Source organism: Mytilus edulis, chromosome 5 (assembly GCF_963676685.1).
Source record: "Mytilus edulis chromosome 5, xbMytEdul2.2, whole genome shotgun sequence".
NCBI classification, from domain to species: Eukaryota; Metazoa; Mollusca; class Bivalvia; order Mytilida; family Mytilidae; genus Mytilus; species Mytilus edulis.
The window spans coordinates 67,214,165-67,234,375 of record NC_092348.1 but is presented as its reverse complement, the minus strand read 5'-3'; the positions used below and the strand labels follow the sequence as shown (position 1 = coordinate 67,234,375).

The 20,211-nt window shown below is 33.1% G+C and overlaps 2 protein-coding genes across 2 annotated transcripts in view; one reads left to right on the top strand and one right to left on the bottom strand.

The window, feature by feature from the left end:
- Positions 1–9,645: 9,645 nt before the first annotated feature.
- On the bottom strand, positions 9,646–10,950 carry LOC139525203 (uncharacterized). Its single transcript, XM_071320394.1, has one exon. It carries the CDS (start codon positions 10,948–10,950, stop codon positions 9,646–9,648), a length of 1,305 nt encoding a protein of 434 aa, XP_071176495.1.
- A 221-nt stretch (positions 10,951–11,171) lies between these two features.
- Positions 11,172–20,211, top strand: part of LOC139524326 (uncharacterized) — a 35,292-nt gene continuing 26,252 nt past the window's right edge. Inside the window, exon 1 of the mRNA XM_071319080.1 lies at positions 11,172–11,289. Coding sequence (XP_071175181.1) covers positions 11,272–11,289 — 18 coding nt within the window. The 5' untranslated portion in view covers positions 11,172–11,271. The remainder of the gene's footprint in view (positions 11,290–20,211) is intronic.

Here is a 20,211-nt window from a genome sequence, read left to right as displayed (position 1 = left end):
TGGCTGATACCTCACATTTGTTGAATTTGGCTCTATTTGATTGCAGTATGTAATTTCCTGTTGCAACTTTAGTTCTAATAGGTATTCTGTTGGCACCACCTTGGCGTACACCCTGTTCAATTTCAAAGACTTCTGAAGTTTTATTTCTCCATTTTATACAAGATGTTGCATTTTTATAAAGGCTATTTATCAATATTATGGATTGATCATTCCTGTTTGATCTAATCTCCTCATAATATTTGAATGTACAAACACATCAAATGCCGATTTACCATCAAGTAAAGCTAAGTTATGCATGTTGGTAGTTTGAGATCTTTACGTTCACGCTCAAACTCACTCTTCAATAATTAATTCACATAACAGAGGGGTGGTGTTCTCAGTAAATCCTCTTTGTAATAGGTTTTGTTTCTCCAGGATGATAGGGTTTTCCCGTAATTTAATTATCTTTTCAATTATTTTGGAGTATATAGGTGTGACTGTTATTCCTCTATAGTTTTTCGCATATCTTGCATCACCCTTATTCTTGAATACAGGAAATAGTGTACCAATTTTCAGAATATCAAATATACAGCCTAGTTCAAAAGATCTGTTGATAAGTAGTTGTAAATATTGTTGCAATTGTTTACCACCTTGTATGATATTTTCAGCATTTACACCAAAGTAGTCAGCAGCTTTATTCCTGTTTAAACATGATACTGCTTTTGAAATCTCTTCTTCTGTAATAGGGTTATGCTTGAAACGATCTTTACATATGTCAATTATAATTTTAGCTTCTTTTTCAAAGAGATCTATAGCTAGGTATTGAGTGTCGTAATTTTGATTTGGTTCCTTTTTTACAAGCTTATGAAAGTGTGAACGCCAGCCTTCAATGATATTATCGTTGTAATAGGTATTATCATCTACATGTAATTGATCTATAAATCTAGATGATTTTCCTCTGACTTTTTTTTATAATTTTATAAAACCTGTTTCCGTCTGATGTTCTAGCATTAATTAGTTTTTGACGTTCATTTATTCTACGTTTAGCTACTTCTAATCTGCATTCTTTACGTAGAATGTGCGTTGTTAGTTTTTTCTTTTTCAAATATATACTATCGGATTCTTTTTTTTATAGCTTCTTTAATGGCGTCATTCATTACTTGTAGCTTAGGTCTTTTTACCCCATTTTAATTGCTAGTGCTGCAGCTTTAGTAGATTTAACAATAATTTCATTGAGATTATTGAATGCTTTTGTTATATCTTCTACTGTCTCTATTGTTGGATTGCTGTCTGATATTTCTAAAGCAATAATACTCTCATATAGATGTACATGCGTATCAACTTTATCCCATTTGGTCTGAGGTTTGACAGAAGTATTGCTTGATTTGTTTTGTTTCACTGGATGATGATATTGAAGGATCAGTTTAATTGGATAATGATCTGATACATTAGATATTATGTCCAGTTTCGAGATTTTAAGGACTGTATGTTTATATAAATTTTGAAATATGAAATAGTCAATGACAGTGGTATCACAGCCGTTTGAATGTATAAAAGTGCTACCATTATATTTTGTTTCTAAATCATGCTCTTTAATGAAGTCCTTGACACAGGTCTTTCTTTGTGATGTTGTACCATTTACAATCTCTCATTGAAGTCTCCAATAATTATTTGGTGTGTTTGTTTATACGTACTGACTATTTCATGTTACTGAGCAATCATGACAGTCTTGAAAATCACTAAGGTGTTGAGATGATCCTTTACAAGGCAAATATACAGAGAGAATACTAGTAATTAAATTAGGATCACTAGCGACTTCTATTCCTTGAATTCGTTCGTTTCCTATTGTTAATGGTGAAATTATAGAGTGTACAACTTTTTTCTATAATATAACTGTGCCCCCGTAACCTCTTTGCATCTGTATAGCGGGAATGTGATCTAATGAGTCAACTGCCTTTCCAACACCGGTAAGCTTGTCACTTATTTCATTGACAGTCATATAGCCAAAGAACGGTCTTTTTTTTAATTAATTAGTTAAACAGATTTATTTATAGTGGATTGGGAAACAAGTTTTGCAACTTATGTTAATTCCTTTCCACTTTGCGAGTGCGAGTGTTGCCTTGTAGCGGCATTAGCCTGCTCTTTTTCGAAATCTACAAGGGTGTCTTTAACGTGCAAGAGATATGGCTCTCTCTTAACACGGGTCAGCCATTTATCGTCCCCTTCCGACGGACTATCATCGTTTCCTCGAGACCATACTCGCAAATGGTGTCAAGGGAGAGCCGAAATTCAGTTCCTGAAATTTTCATCTCAGACGGGAATCGAACCAGGAACCTTTGTGTTAGTAGTCCGATGCACTAACCACTACACCACGGCTCTCTAATTAATGCAGTGACCCTGTAGATAGAGTGGACTTCCTGAAGAAGAAGAAGGTCTCCAAAAATGCAAACTGGCCACATAACTATATGTTTAGTGATGGTACCCAGTTTGCATCTTTTTGACAGTTTCATTCCCCTCATTTTTGAGGTATGGATGGGGAAGGGGGGGGTCACTTCTTTAATTTTTTTAGACCATTTTTCTCTATTCTTTATACATTTTGCCTGTTATTCTTTAGTCTCTAAATTTTAGCACCCCGTTATTCTCTAATTATTCTGTATTCTTCATTTTTTTACCTAGTTTTCTGTATTGTTTCATTTTTTTACCTAGTTTTCTGTATTGTTTATTTTTTTACCCTTATTCTGCACATTTTGCCTTTAATTATCTATTCTGTAAACCCCATCCACACCCTCATTTATTTAAGAAAGAGACAAAGCTTTCCATCATAGCCTATAGATTTTATATTTATTTTATAGATGTATACTTATTTATTATAATTATGTTTGAATAACCTACCAATTGTAATAATTGTTAATTTGTTCTCGTCCTTAATATGCATCATGAAGTATGTGCTATTGGAATTTAATCAATCAATCAACCAATCAATCAATGAATCAATGACCAATCAATAAATCATGTAGTTTTTCATGCAATTCCGAATATCTATGCTTCACATGATCTCAGTGATTTTCATAGAATTTCCAACATCAAACATCCATAATTGTAAGTATCTTTGATTTCCAAAGTGAAATCAAGCATTGCGTAAATTATTATTAAACACATTCATCTCAAATAAAACAAATACAATATAGTACTTCCTAATTAATCAACATAAAGTTTGTGAAGGTACTTTATAAAGATTGCAGGTCATATAATTCATTCAAATTAGGGTTAAACCTAAGGTACTGATTTCCGATACATGACACCGTGACAGCTGTCTATTCAGTTCGTTACACTGTGATACCATTATTTATTTTCTCCAGTAAATAATTCGTTTTACCCCCATATTGGCCTTAGCTTGAGTATGATAAAACATTACCTCTTCCCTGTAGTTATTGACTTAGAATTGACGATTCCTGCTCCCAAGACATCCACAATTTCCCTACTCCCTCCACACTTATACTGTACATTAGGACAAAGAAGGCTTATAATACTCCTGTAGTCTTGACTTTAACAAAAGGATCGCCGACCTTAAATGGACCGGAATTGGCATTAAAAGAGCCGTTCTTTGTCCACTGATTGGTCGTGGTCATTTTTCTATGAACACGACTTATCACAAGGGTGAGTACAAACCTGCATTGGACCTGTTATAGTTGTCCCTGTCCGTCTTTTACCAATAGTTTTCTTAATACTCCATGCTGTATGTCAGATAATTCTGGAACTGAACTTTGTTGAGATATATAGGCGAGACAAGAAATTCGCTGGTGTTGTTCCTACCGATTTTGGGAGGATTGCGCAAATGGAGTCACGTATGCCCCCCACGAATTAACACTGAGATGTTTTATATACTGGAATGGCTAAGTTTTACTATCAAATACGTATACATGGACTTTCTTTTAAAATGATCCTTTATCTGATCAAAATCTTCATAAATGTACTGCTATTGAATTATTGTCTTCCCGTACGCTAATTTGCCGATAGCTTTTCTGTATGCAGTGACCATCACTATGCAGTCGGAAACCCGGTTGAAATAGAACAAAAGAATCGAAGCTCTTTGTTAGAGAAGGCGATAAATGTTTACTGTAATGTTTACTATAGTGACAAAAAATTTAAAAGTTAATAGAAACAAATAAAATGACAATTTTCTTCTTAATTACGAAGTGTTTTATTTAAAAACACCATTTGCATAAGTTTTCAATTTATCTAGAACATAGTTAAGCAGAACAATTAGATATCAAGTCGACGACATGAGTATCTTTCAAGTTGGATGTAGAAAATGCATAACCTCCGATTTTTAACTTTTTTTTTTTACCACGAACGGAAAACATATCAATCTATTAGTTCAGTAATTTTCGTGTCTGCCCGTCCATTATGTGACTCAAGAAAAAATTCCAAAAAAAGGATAACAATTGTATCGAAAAGAGGGCGTGTTTGAGTTGAATATTTTGTCTTGATATCGTTGAAAGCAAGAATATTTCATACATCGTCTCGCTTCACGGTTTCTTTCATTTTTACATATCAAAGCTACAGGTTGACTTTATAACATAAAAAAATCACAGTGCTAAAAGATGAAATATATGGGTCAAGGGAAATACCTATCTAATGAATCACAAAAACAGAGTAGGTGTATTCGAATAGCTATTTTGTTACTAAAAGTACTTGCATATCTTCGAAAAATTATAATTTTGTGTGTATGATAACTAGGGTTTATAGTCTTCAACCACTAAAAAAATCTAGTCTGCCCTTCCGCGAAATATTTAATTAGAATTTTTTTAAATGTTTATGAATTTTCGAAAATTCCACCTGACAACCGATCAGACAATAGTTTTAAGTTGAATCAATGCAGACAAGATCATTTATTTAACTGATGCTCATTTGCTAGTTGATATATTTGTCTTTTAAAATACAACTGGCATATCAGGATCGTAATGGCGCAATGTGGATAAATTTCCAAGAGCAAAATTGGCAGCGCGTCACCCCTACAATGGCTTCCATTTCTACGATTTTGAAAATGAACTGGCGTAATGGGGAGATACTTTTGACGAAGTAGAATCCTGACTGTATGAGAACCTTCGTTTGAACTGTTTTGTCTTTTGAATTGCTTAGCGTCTCGTTTTGATTGTCAGTTTTAGGAACATCTATATTAACTTTTATGTTCTCCGGTTCATTAAACGGTTTGTATTGTTCATTTGTTTTTCGCACGGCTCGTCGGTTTCGGCGTATCATTTGTCCATTTTCTTTTCTAAGGTCGTATGATCTTGCACTGTGAGTGTTCGTGACAATTCCTTTTTCCCACTGTTTCTTACTTTCTGGCGCGATTCGGACAATATCTCCGCGTTTGAGTTGTTTAAGATCACTCGCACCGCGGTTGTAATAATGAGAATGTCTTATTTTACTTTTTTCAATATTCTCGCGCACACTTTCGGCTAGTTCCGGTTTGAGTAAACTAGATTTGGTTGGTAGCAGTGTTCGAGTTCTATTCATAGGTTGTTGAGCCGGGCTATAGTTTGTACTTCGTTGAGGAGTGTTTCGGTAATTTAAAATCGCTATTAAAGGATCGGATTGCGACTTTTTGGCTTTTTTCATCAAACGCTTTGCTGTTTTCACCGCGTTTTCCACTCGATTGTGGATGTCTTGGGCTTGAGGTGATATATGTTTAAAGTCCCATTTCTTACTGAATTCGCGGAATGCCTCAGATGAATATTGTGGTCCGTTGTCCGAGCAAACGAATTGTGGAATTCCGTAACGCACAAAGTGTTGTTTCAACTTGTTGATTACTGTTTTTGATGTAGTATCACTTAATCTGTCAATTTCAAAATAACTGCTAAAATAGTCCACTGTAATCAAGTAATCGTGATCGTTTAACGAGAATAGATCTGTTCCTACTTTAACCCAAGGTCGGTCTGGAATAACTTGTGACACTAGAGTCTCTTTTTGTTGTTTCATTTCGTATGACTGACACGTTTCACATTTGCTGATGTAATCTCGGATTTCATTATTCATACGCGGCCAATATACACATTCACGGGCTCTTTTTAAACATCCTTCTATTCCGATATGTGTATGAATTTGTTCTAAAATTTCTGTCCGCATGCACTTAGGAATTACACGGTCCCCTTTGAAAATAATTCCACCTTGTATCGAAAGTTCGTCGCGGATGTGATAGTACGGCGCTATATCCTGTTGAATATTTATCTCTGTCCATCCTTTAGCTACCTTGTCGATAAGTTTGATTAATATAGGGTCTTTCATTGTCGCGTCGGCAATATCTTTCTGACGTTTTGCTGATATTGCAAGGTAATCCCCCATGTTTATGTTTTCTAGTTCCATTTCAATGTCCGATCTAACATGACATATCTCGTCCTGTTTCTCCGATGTGTTGTTTCCATTGTTCAGGTACGCACGCGATAGAGTATCTGCTATGTATATGTATCTTCCTGGTTTGTAGTTGATTTCTATGGTATATCGTTGCAATCTCAAGAGCATTCATTGAAGTCGTTTCGGCGCTTGAAACAGTGGCTTCTTGTAGATAATTTCGAGTGGTTTGTGGTCGCTTTCCACAAACATGTTTCTACCGTATGTGTATTGATGAAACTTTTCCATACCATATACAACAGCTAACAGTTCTTTTTCAATCTGTGCGTAGTTTTGCTCTGTTTTTGTTAACGCTCGACTTGCGTATGCGATTGGTTGGTTGTTTTGCATTAACGTTGCACCAAGTCCGGTTTCGGACGCGTCACATTGTAGGGTTGTGCTAAGTTTCGGATCGAAGTATTTTAACACTGGCGTTTTGGTTATTGCGTCTTTAATTCGTGCGAAGGCGTTATCGTGATCATCTGTCCAGTTCCACGCATTTTCTTTGTGTGTATTATTTCTGATCGGCTCGCACAAATCGCTTAGATTTTCCATAAATTTCGTGAGATAGTTTACCATTCCCCGTAAACGTTGAACTCCTTTTACATCTTTCGGTTTATCCATTTGGGTTATTGCAGCGATTTTCTCCAGACCGGGCTTAACACCGTCTGCTGTAAGTAGGTGTCCGATATAAGACATTTCAGTAAGGCGTAACTGAAATTTGTCTCGGTTTAGCTTTATATTTCTGGAACGGCATCGGTCGAGAAATGCTTTGAGCTTAATGTCATGATCGGCAGTTGCTTCTTCTGCCGTATCTCCTTCACCGTATATAAGAATGTCGTCCGCGACTGTGCGTACACCTGGTAAATTTTCGATTTCGCGCTCTAGAAATTGTTGAAAATATTCCGGGGCGGGCGAGATTCCAAAAGGCATTTTCATCCATCGGAAGCGACCAAACGGTGTTTCAAATGTAGTCAAGTAACTACTCGATTCGTCCATATTCACATGCCAAAATCCGTTTTTTACATCACATTTACTGAATATTTTCGCTTTATTCAGCTCGGGCAACAAATCACCTATAATCGGAAGAGGGTAGTGACTTCTCTTTAACGCTTTGTTAAGAGGCTTTGGGTCTATGCATATTCTAAGTTTCCCATTCGGCTTCTTGACGGTTACAAGACTTGATACCCAGTCTGTTGGTGTATCAACCGCTTTAATCACTCCGTTTGTTTCTAAGCGATGAAGTTCACTTTTCAATTTCGGCTTCATCGCGATTGGAATGCGTCTTAAAGGTGATTTCACCGGTGTGATTGTCTCATCAATTTCAAGGTGCAAATGTCCTTGAAAGCTTCCTTCTCCGTCAAATATATCTGCATATTCTTTGACAATGTTCTGCATTGAAAAATCGTTTACGTTATCTCCCTTTTCATACGTCAGTATGTTGTGAAACTGTATCTTAACAAGATTAGCTTTTTAAAAAAGCTGAGGTCATTCGATTGGCATTTTGTGAATAAACGAATGATAATTATTTTAAAAATATGTGTTTTAGAAATATTTTTTAAAAAAGTTTTTAAGTTGTCATCTTCACATGTTTACCCTTCCAGCCCACCCAATGTTACATTTGTTTTTCTGAGAGTAAATGTTGGACCTTCAATGGTTATTGCATTGTTTTGTAATTTTTGTTCTATTATTTTTTGTCATTTCTCAATGTTTTGCATTGTTATAATGTCTTCCCTTCAGATGAAGGGAGTCATACTGTTTTAGTAGTTTTTCTTCTTCTCATACCAAATATCTAATAGCTGTGATACATAGTAGCTGAGAAAAGTGATACGAAATTTTTTCATTATACCCCTATGTCTTAATATAATGTACTAAGTCCGTAAACAGGAGTCGAAGAGCGACAGACCTGAAAACCGCTTACACGGTACAGCACCCCAACCTGATGCTTGATCCCAAATATCTAATAGCTGTGATACATAGTATCTGAGAAAAGTGTTTCGAAAAAGTGTTACGGACGGACGGACTGACGGAAGGACGGACAGAATTAAAACAGTATACCCCCCTTTCCTTTGGAGCGGGGGTATAACTAGTCTACAATATACAGTTAAAATATATGAAACATGGCATTAAGATATCAAAACTAAACTGTTTAATATTGCTTAGAAACTTTGCACTTCTTTTCAAGTTTCTTCTTTAAATTCAAAAGATATATTAAAATAATTAATCCAAACGTTAAGCATCAATGGTATTTATATCTACCTGCATGTCTTGTTTTGTCTAAAAACACAAAAGTACAAAAGTCAAACTAACTTTTTATCAAATGCAGACAAAATAGTAAAAGAACAATTAAATTGATTTAATATTTTTTATGATGTCCCCTTCATATTTTCATCCACTTTCAATGTCGGTAAACAGGTAAATTGATAGCTGTGCGCGATCCCACTATGCAATATTAAAAGGCGAAAACAACCGTGATTGTGCAAATGTAAACCCCAGGTATGATTAAAGCTTTATAGGGACCATCTCAAAATCAAAATAAATTGCACGAAAGTGAAAGAACAATCTTGGCAAAAACAATCTTTTCATATCGAAAACAGGTTGATTAGATAAAAAGATTCTTATTCATAAAAATATGTCGTAAATTCAACGCATTTTTTACATTTTAAAACAAATTTGTTTTTAGAAGCTCAGAAACAGAATACCCATATTTTCTTTCATTAGTAGGTCATGAGACAACGTAAAGTGTATATTTACATCATTGTCAACACATGCTACTTCGAAATAAAACGTAACTAATGATTCAGTATTTCACATAAAATATAATTTATATTTATCAATTATAACTTGTTTATATAAAAGTTTTTTTACATTTCCATATCGTATGCCAAATTGTCATCATATTACCGTTTTTGTATAAAGTATTCTTTATCATCAACACTTCACCGTCTTTTCTTTTATTAATTGATCATAACTCAACATAAAGTGTATATTTACATCAATGTCAACGCATGCAACTTCGAAATAAAATGTAACTAATGAGATACTTTTTCACATAAAATATAATTTATATTTATCAATTATATTTGTTTATACAAAAGTTTGTTTCCACTTCCTTATCTTGTGCCAATTTGTCATCATATTAACATTTTTGTTTTTATCACCAACACTTCAACGTCCCTGACAGGAGACAAAATCAAGCGTCTAAACAGAAATTCGTCACTTTAAACGTTTTAAAGATAATATTTTCAAAGTAAAGTCTTGTCTATCTTTATATAGTCATTCGCCGACGCGAATGACAATCAAATTCATTTGCTGGATTGCCTTTGACCCCAGCAGAGGTGTGTATTCATCACCGACAACTATAAATTTCACATTATAGCGTTTGTTTGTTTTAGGATTTTTCAACCGTAGCGTGCAAATTCCATACGCTGACATCTGAGATTTGTTATACATCGTTAGTGTGTTATCAGTTTCTTCAATGAGTGACTCATGCACCAGTGACTTCGGGATTAGATTAGCTGTTGCACCGCTATCTAATTGGAATTTTATCTGCTTGTTTTGATCAATTAGAAGCATCTTAGCGAATATTTTGCTTTGAACCATGTTTATTTCACTTGATTCTACTGTGTTGATTTCGAATTCACTTTCGCTGTCATCTGTGTATACATTTATACTAATATGTTTTACTTCAGAGCGTCTTTTCATGTACTTTCCTTGTCTGCATTGAGATGAAAAGTGGTTATATTTTCCACACGAATCGCATATTTTGCCATATGCGGGGCACTTTCCTTTCTCACATTGCCTTCCACAATAATCACAATTGTTTGCTTTCTTTGGAAATTTCTTATTGTCTGATTGTTTGTCATACTTGTATTGTCTACGCTTATGAAATTTAGCAGTTTTGTGTCTTACCGCTTTAATGTCTGTGCTTTCATTTATCCCGTTAGATCCTGCCATTGTTTGTAGTTTTTTCGTAGTTGACTCGAATGAGCGACACAAGTCTATACTTTTTTGTAAAGTCATTCCATCCTCTTGAAGTAGGCGCTTACGCGAAGTGTTGTCTCTTACACCACACACGATCCTGTCGCGGATGAGACTTTCTTCAAGTTGTCCATAATTGCACGTTTTCGCGAGTTTTCTTAGTTTCGACTCGTATCCATCAATACTGTCGCATTCTTTTTGGTCACACATATTGAAAGAGTACCTTTCAAAAGTTTCATTCGTTTTTCCTACGCAGAATGCCTCGAATTTCTCAATAACTTTTGTAATATCTTTCCTGTCATTTTCTTCTTCAAACGCGAACCCGTCAAAAATGTCCATTGCATCTGATCCGACGCAAGTTAAAAGTGTTGCTGTGCGTAATTTTGCATCTTTTTCTGATAGTCCTGACGCAATCTCGTAGTTGTCCCATGTTCTTTTGAATTTTCTCCAATTCGTCGCAATATTTCCATCCAGATCAAATTTTTGAGGAAATGGAATTAAAGATGGGACGGCGGCAGCCATGTTTATTTGTGGTTCTTTTAGTTCATGTGCAATTTCTTCTCCGATGTCTGTGTCGCTTTCTGAGCTTTCCGTGGACATTAGTTCTTTGTCAAAGTTAATTTACCACATCTGACACCATATTTAAGTATTTGGATGCAGGCATAGAGATGTATATAATCCAAGTAGACTTATAACTATTTAATGGCGACTATAGCAATACACAGTATACAATGCATGTCTTATCCTAGCACGTGTAACTCATTAACATAATGAGGTCGTGTTACTGTAGTATAAATAGATAAGGTATTTATAGCCAATACTGTTACAACATACATTGGTTATGTAAGTTAATATAATGCATCTGCATCTAAATTGATTTAGTTTAAATTAAACTTTTTGATTAACAGTGTTTTGAATTGGATGCATTTCTTCAGTAAGGTAAGTTTTTACATTGAATGTTCTTGTTTAAATACAATTTTATATTATCATGATTATGTTACATTCAATGTTGGATATATCATAAAATTTATGCAGACATATTATAAAACGATAAACTCACAGTAAACAATCGTAAGCATGTACACTGTTAGCTGCGGAACCGTAGGTCTTTGGTTCTTATGATATTATTTTTACTATTCGCGGACCATAGATGGTCCGCAAATAGTCAAACAATAAGACCTAAGACCATAGATGGTCCGCAAATAGTAAACAAATATCATAAGGACCTAAGAGTTACCGTTTCGCAGCTAGTACACTGTATAAGATACTAGAATATACTTAGTATAACGGGGCTTTCTTGTGTGTGTTTTAGAACTATGTTATTATTTCGGATCTACGTATCCGGGATCGTAATCCATGTTGCCCGTTAACATAGGGAACTAGTTATTGTAAAGTTTCTCCGTAAGCTCACTTAGTACTGTCTATATAACGAAGTCCATTTAATGTTCACATGTTTAATCATATATATATAATCTTTATATAACAGTACATGTATAATAAATATTCTTAATCATAATTTCTAATTAACGTTCGTACATACAACTTGGTACTTCAAGCTACTACTCTCATATTTGACCAATACATAAAGTTTCTCACAAGATTCAGCTATAAACATGTTCTTAATTTATGTAAGGCATTGATTAATGGTCTTAGATTATTTGGATAAACTATTGCAGTTCAACTGTGCAACTAATGTATCGTATAAAGTGTCACATTAAACAAGATGAAAGATCATTATACTGATTAAGAACGGCATAATGTATTGTATGGAGTGGAGTGTTGGAGTGGAGTATTGGAGTGGAGTGTTGGAGTGAACTTTTGGAGTGAGATTTTGGAGTGAGATTTTGGAGTGAAATTTTTGGAGTGAGATTTTGGAGTGAAATTTTTGGAGTGAGATTTTGGAGTGAAATTTGATGAAAAATTTTGTAGTGAATAATTTAAAAACAAACTATACTGAAATAGAAATAAAAAAATGCATGCAGTGAAGTATTCGAATAATAATGTTTCGAATAATAATGTGAACGACCTCATATCAACAGTCCTTTATAAACAATTTCAAATTCTCCTGATCTACTGATGCATAACTAAGAGTTATATAATTATTTAGCATTGTGATTTCCCAATCTCTTAAGAATCTGGCAGTATCCTCATTAGGAGAATTTTACATGCTCGTATATATTAGGTTTAGTCCCAATTTCCATTCTTTATTATATTATATTATTTTGTAAAATGAACAAAAAATCTTCACATTATCATGTTTAAAAGTATCATATTTATTGTTTTTGCACTGTTGTTTTTAGTTTTTTAAATGATTTACAAATTAATTGACTTGAGCTTCTGTTTAAATAAAAAAGAATGTTTAAATGTTTTCAACAATGATGAAAGTATTTTCATTTTCTGAATTTAATTTAGATGAAATTTGGATTTATGAAAAAATAAGTTATTAATTGGTATTACCTAGCTATCATTTCGGTATCAATAGAACACAATAATAAAAGATGAACTGCAATTACAGTGTTATTTCCTGGATTTACATTGAGAAAATATTGTTACACCTGGGGTGTGTGGTTAAACCTTCGTAGCAGGCTGAGCTATAAATATAAATATAAAACATAGGTAATATGGTAATTTTTAATACAGGCACTGGTATAGATACATCAATAGTAATATAATATCATATATATATATGATAAATCTCCAATATATGTGGATACATATTAACAAGAGAGATTGGTCAAATTTCAATATTTACAAAACTATTTAGTTGTAGTTATAAGGCATATAATAATTATGGTCTCAATAAAATATATAAGTCTTGAGATTCATTACGTATGTTGGTTGAAGGAACCGCATTTAATAAAAGTTGAAAATAAATGAACCATGCAACTACTAACGTTGATGTCAAATCTATAAAAGATATTGTTGAAAATCTATATAGGAAAAAAGAAATAGATTCACAAACTTATAATTTCTTGAGGAATAATAATGAATCAAAACACGGACACATGTACCTTCTTCCAAAAGTTCATAAAATTAATCTAGAAATAATTAATGAGGCATTCCGAACTGGTCAAATAGTTGGAAACATAAACATTCCTTACTGACTAATCATCAATAAGTGTAACTCTCCCACAAGACGCATTGAAAGATTACTGGGTCTAATCTTAAAACCATTGAAGAGGCATAACTTTTACATTCAAGATACAAAAGACTTCATTAATAAAATAGAGTCACACGAGGTCACAAAAGAATGCATCCTTATTGCCTATGATGTAACGTCGATGTACACAACTATGAACATTGATAACTTTGAAGAAACAGTTATCAATTCATTTAGAATCAATTGACACACAAGAATATAGTTTCAGCAGATTTTACTATAATGTTCTTTAAACGGTTGCAGTATTTTTTTGCGTGTGAACTGGTATATCACAGGTTTCAGGTAATAATATATTATGCAAATCATTTGCGGGTTGCACCAGTATAGAAAATAATTTAAAAATATGTGATATTGAAAATTTTTACTTTATCAAAGGAAAAAAGAAAATGAATATACAGATAAAAGAAATTATGCAAGAAAATTATAAAAAACTGTTTTTAAAAAAATTGAATTCGTTAACAGAAAATAATAAATTATTTATTTATAGTATAAAGTTAAAAAGAAATATGAAATTGAGCCTTATTAAATAAAAAATAATTCTGAAATCAGGAAATGTTTTACTAAATTAAGGGTAAGTGACCATATTTTGGAAATCGAAAGGGGCAGATACAGAAATATAAAAAATGAGGAACGTTTATGTCAACATTGTTTTTTTAAATAAAATAGACGATGAAGAACACTTTCTGTTTGTATGTTAAAAAAAAATGAAAAATTGAGACTTGAATTTTTACAGAAGGTTAAAAATACTTATTCTTATGTAGATAATATGGAGAATTTTAATAAATTGATTAAATGTCTTTCGTGTTCGTTAATTATGCAGTATGCTGCTCCATTCGTTCAAAAGTCATGGTCACTGAGGAGGGTGGACTCGACAGCATTTAGTACATTTTTTTTTAATTTGTATGTCATGCCTTCAACCCCATTGGGGTATAACTGTGCATTTGTTTGTTTAATAAAGTTAGGTGTTGAGTCAATGGGGGCTGGTTGCATTCAGTATCTTATAATAGGGTTAGAAAGGTTCATATGCCCTTGTCTCGGGCCCACAATCTTACAGACACCTCGTGAAAAGCCCTTTGTATACTAAAGGTCCCACCAAAATCGTTGAGATTCCAAGGGGAATGATTGGTTTCACCGTTACGATTGGTCCGCTCCAGTTTCAGAAGGTCGTCTTTTATGCTTCTATACACAATTGGGTCAAAATTCATAATCGGGCCCACACCATAGCCCACTGGGCAGTTACAAAATATATCCCTTAGTTGAACGGCAAATTACAAAATATGAGAAGGGGTGTATGCAAATGTTTTTTATCCAACTAAAGATTGGCACTCTTACATCTGGGGAAAAACAATTAGAACGAACTCTGTATTACCCTTATAATCCCAAAATATGGCATAATAACAATACACATAATATACATAAGTCCTAACAATAACAATTTTCTCATTTACAACCATGTTCATACACGCTTAAAGTTTGCTCAGGCGGAAAGCAAAAAAACAAGTTATCAGAATCTAAGCGGTACTCTCAAATAAAAAAGGATAAATAATCATGTGTACATCAAGTTGTATCTAACTCCTAACCATTACAATATATATATCAAGATATTTTACTATTAAAGGGTGACTTCAAAAGGATAATTTTCTTATACAAAAATGAGGTGGGGGTTCCTGGCGGATATTTTTTTGAAAGTGTACCTATTCATCGCTAATTTTATGCAAAAAGTGACTTCCACTCATACATTACATTTAATTCAAGATCAGCCATCTAGGGATAAACCCTTTTTTTTTGTAGTGGGAAGGGTCGGGTTCAATTTTTTTTAATCCTAAATTTTAAAATGGCAAATTACTCCCCTAATATGAGATTTGTCAATGACCTTATCATTCGGCAATAGGAATTTGAGAACTATGCACAACTTTGTTTTCAAAAAGTCACCAGCCTCTGACATAGAATTGTCAATATTCAGTATTTGTTTTTATACAATTATAGAGTTGTGTTGGCATTTTAGAACTAACCTTAACTGCAATAATTTAGACTCCCTGATTTTTGCCCATTAGGACTTCGAAATTCTGTGCAATTCGATGTGCACTTTGTCACCACAAGTCAAATGACACTGCCACAAGGTGAGTTAATGAGAGGAGCATATTTCATATTTTGAAATGAACATGACCAAATAATTATTCATGATTATCTGTGATCAAAATTTAAATCAATATTTAGCACTGCAATTTTTCTTTATCTATTCTTAATGAATACTTGTTCAAAATTAAACAAAACATTTAACCCCCTGACATTCTACTACTTTTAGAATAATATACTATATACTTTAAAATTTAACCAAAAAAAAAATCACTCCAAAATCTCACTCCAAAAATTTCACTCCAAAATCTCACTCCAACACTCCACTCCAATACTCCACTCCAACACTCCACTCCATAAAATACATTATGCCATTAAGAACTGACCATCAAATCTTTAATGTAAATGACCACGCCACATTAGTACTTTCTAGCTAATAATGTCTCTCGTGTTTAACATGATTTGAAAAACTCGAAAACTTATATTGTACCAAGTCTTTTAGTATTAAAATCAGTAGAATATGAGTATTTCTATTTTTATGATTTTGTATATTCTGTTTCCAAGATTTCATAGAGTTTACATACACTGGTGACAACAATACGTGTATACCAGAAAAAGAAGATTCATGTAATAACAGAAAATAAAGGATGCAAGATTTAGAAAATGAATAACATGTCTAAGGAATTAAAAAATACACTCAGCATTAAGTAAAATGATATATCATCAACTTGAAAACATACACTAGTTTTCTTAAAATTACACAACCTCTTATCTTGATTGTAAAACTATTTATTACATAAAAATATCTGTAGGAAAAAACACTACGTTTCATCAAGTTTTATCAGGAGCATCGGCGTTTTCTTCTATTTTTAAAACATTTTACGTCAGAGGTGACATACATTGGCTATGCAGGTTAATATAATGCATCTAGAACAGAGTTAAAAAATGTAATAAGATAACATTCATAATAATAAAAATGACTGGAACACACCCGCGAAATCGCGGGGACCGAGAGCGTATGAAAACTGTAAAAAAAAATATATAACTGGAGAATTTCAGGAGAGGTATCATAAGTCAAAGGTACTTGGGGTACTGGGCACATTTTTTTGCCCTCCCCCTTTTTCCAAATACCGATTTTTATTAATTCTGTTTTCTGTATACTATAAACATACAAATATATATATACTATAATTACCGCCGTGAATAGTACAGAACCCCCCCCCCAGTAAACCATTGGAATTTATAGTAAATTATGCGACAAATACAATTTATTCATAGTATATGAAAAAGTAAAATCACAAAAATACTTAACTCAGAGGAAAATCAATTCGGAAAGTCTATAATCACATGGTAAAATCAAATGACAAAACGCATCAAAAACGAATGGACAAAGAACTGTCATATTCCTGACCTGGTACAGGCATTTTCAAATGTAGAAAATGGTGGATTGAACCTGGTTTTATAGCTAGCTAAACCTTTCACTTGTATGACAATCGCATCAAATTCCATTATATTGTCACCGATGCGTGAACAAAACAAACAGACACAATAGGTAAAAATGTCAAAAATAGGTCTGGGGTACAGCAGTCAACATTGTGTTATCATCTTAATCACTATAAAAACAACAAATGTAACGAAGAAGCACAAAAAGGCATACATCAAATTAACATCCTCATTTTGATTATATTATACGATTTTATTTGTCTATGTAAAATGAACCCATCAAGGAAGGAGGGTTTTGAGTACAGGTGTAAAATTGCGCGTTTGAAATTCGCACAGGTAGACATGAAATAATTTTGTCGTTCAAAGTATGACGTGATGTATAAAGACAGTCACGCAAAATAGAAATAACAAAAACTGACTTGAAAGTTTAAGTAATAATAACAAATAAAATAATAGTGTGGTTCAAAGTATGACGGGATACATAAGTACAGAGTCACGTCAAATGTATATCACAAAAAAAGGGGAGGGTTAACAGTAAAAGTAATATTAATAAATAAAATAATTTTAATTACAGAATATCAGTGACCGCCGTGGATAGTAAACTATTGGAATTGATAGTAAATAGCAAATACACTTTGTTTATAGTATATACATGATTATAGTATACAGAAAACATAAAATAATTGTCCAGTCCCAAGTACTTATGCAAATTATGTTAATTTTTAAATAGGCCTAAAGGGCAGCGGGATTCTTTTATATTTCTCAAAAAGCCAGTCCGATGACGGAAACAATATCTGTACGTCTTTATTTTCGTTTTCTTCCCAAAATAACCGAAACTGAAATACTTTAAGCAAGGATGATAAATGACTGGAGAATTTCAGGAAAGGTATCAAAAGGTATGGGTACTTGGGGTCCGTGTAACACTTATCAATTCAAAGTTTTAAAAAGTTTTGAAATTTTAGATTTTTGGAATTTTGATCAAAGTTTTAAAATATCAAAATTCCAAATTGTGTAAAGTTTTGAAATTTTGAAATGTTAACCAAATAATTAAAATATTAAAATTCTAAATATCGTTTTTAAATTTGATAGTTTAGAAATTTGATCAAACTTTAAAAATACTAAACCTAACGTGCAATTTGATTATTTCACTTTTTGAATGTTTGATTTTTTTAAATGTTTGATTAAGATATCAAAAATAGAAAATAGGCAAAAAGGGGGGTACCTGTAAACTGCGAAACGAAAGAAAAGCAAAACGAAACAAAATGAAATGAAAACATGCTGATACATAAAAGTTAATGTATAAAATAAAACCACAGGCACGGACAGTTGTAAGTGGTGAAAAATAGGATGACAAAATAAATATTTCTCAAAAGAAGAGAATTCATTTTAAAACAAGACACACGGCTCTGATAATGACCATTTTACTTGATGGTTTACTCAGCACCCATATTTTAGGAGTAACAGTAAAAACTGACCAACTCGCAGTAGGTCAAATAGTATGGTTAGGTTGAGTATGTATATATTTTTTGTACTAGACTTTAAGCAATAAAATGGTTCAATACACGTTGTATTATCTCATTTGATTTCAAATTTATCTGTTTTTTTCTACGATTTCTTACTGTCTGCAATCATGTCGGCAGATGAATATATCTTTAACGATCATCTTTAACGTTTTAATCAACTATTCCTTTCTTTATTAATTGTTGGCCTTAGACATTCAGCTTTGAGCGTTCCTGATCCAGAAAAGCGCTTCGGTCATAACTTTTAACGTTTTGTTTTCATTTTTTATCGATTGCATGAAGATCATATATTGCCTTGTATCAATGTTTTCAGTTCTAAGTATTGGTACGGTAGGAAATATGAATTCAAGCTGTCGCAATGTCTTGAATGTGGGAGGTTTTTGATATCTTTTTACGCCGACATTAAGACTAAGATCAAATATTAGTATCCTAGAATCAGGAAATTGTTATAAGGTATCTACATAAACTCTTTATAGATAGATACCCGGATGTAAATTTTGTATTTGCGCCAGTCGCGCGTTTCGTCTACATAAGACTTATCAAAAACACTCGAATCAAAATAAGTTTAAAAAAAAAAAAAGCCAATAAAATCAAATTAAATAAATAAAAAGGCAAAAAAAAAAAAAAAAAAAGAAACGTTAACATCAAAGTTATCGTTCTGGTTTTGTAAAATCTGAACACATTCATCATGTAAACGTATACCATCATTATTATTTTCAGCCTTCATATTATGTAAAAGTTGCCGCTGTACATTATGCGCCCATCTATCCATTTGTAGGTGTCGGCATTTTGAAAATTCAAAACTATTTGGAATAGTTTATATCAGCGATAAATGGTAATCTTTTTGGGAATCTGATATATAAATATGTTCACTAAGGTGTCGACACTTTTTTTTTAATTTTATTTGGATACTTCTACGAGGGACTTCAGTAATGGTACATAAAAATATTCTAAACCCCAGATTGATGAAAAAAAATCTGTGCAAGCAGAGGACAAAACAAATATTCTGAATCAAGATATCCCCCGGATACATTATAGCGTGAAATTTTGAACCAAAATAATTTGATCAATAGCGATGAAAAACTTAATAAAATTGTAAGCGCTTAGCGCGTTTTTTTTCTTCACTTCAATAAAACAACCATATCCCCACTTTTGAAGTTCAATGGTTGCTCCCTTAGACAACGTTTGGACTGATGCTTGTAAAAAGTATATGCATTTATCATATACGTAGCTCCATTAGGGGCCCTAAATCAACCTCTGCTTTTAAATAGCAAGTAAAAGGAAAAAGGATTTTTTTTTGTATCAAGGGATATCATTGTTCCGTATTTGTTATTTATGCATTTTTAAGTTATCGTACGAGAATCAACTTTGAGCAAAGTAAAAGAACACAGGTACGTGTAGAGAGAGTGTCACGCTGTCAGCTGCATGATGAATTTTTCCATTTTTTGTCATACACTGTAGTTCATACGTGTTTCTCGTTTATCGTTTTGATATATATAAAACCGTTGGTTTTCCCGTTTGGATGGTTTTACATTAGTAATTTTTGGGGCCCTTTATAGCTTGCTGTTCGGTGTGAGCCAAGGCTCCGTGTTGAAGGCCTTACCTGAACCTATAATGTTTTACTTATATAAATTGTTACTTGGATGTCGAGTTGTCTCATTT

Excerpts from the sequence above, each read along its gene's own strand:
- LOC139525203 (XM_071320394.1), bottom strand. The coding sequence starts at position 10,950 with ATGTCCACGGAAAGCTCAGAAAGCGACACAGACATCGGAGAAGAAATT.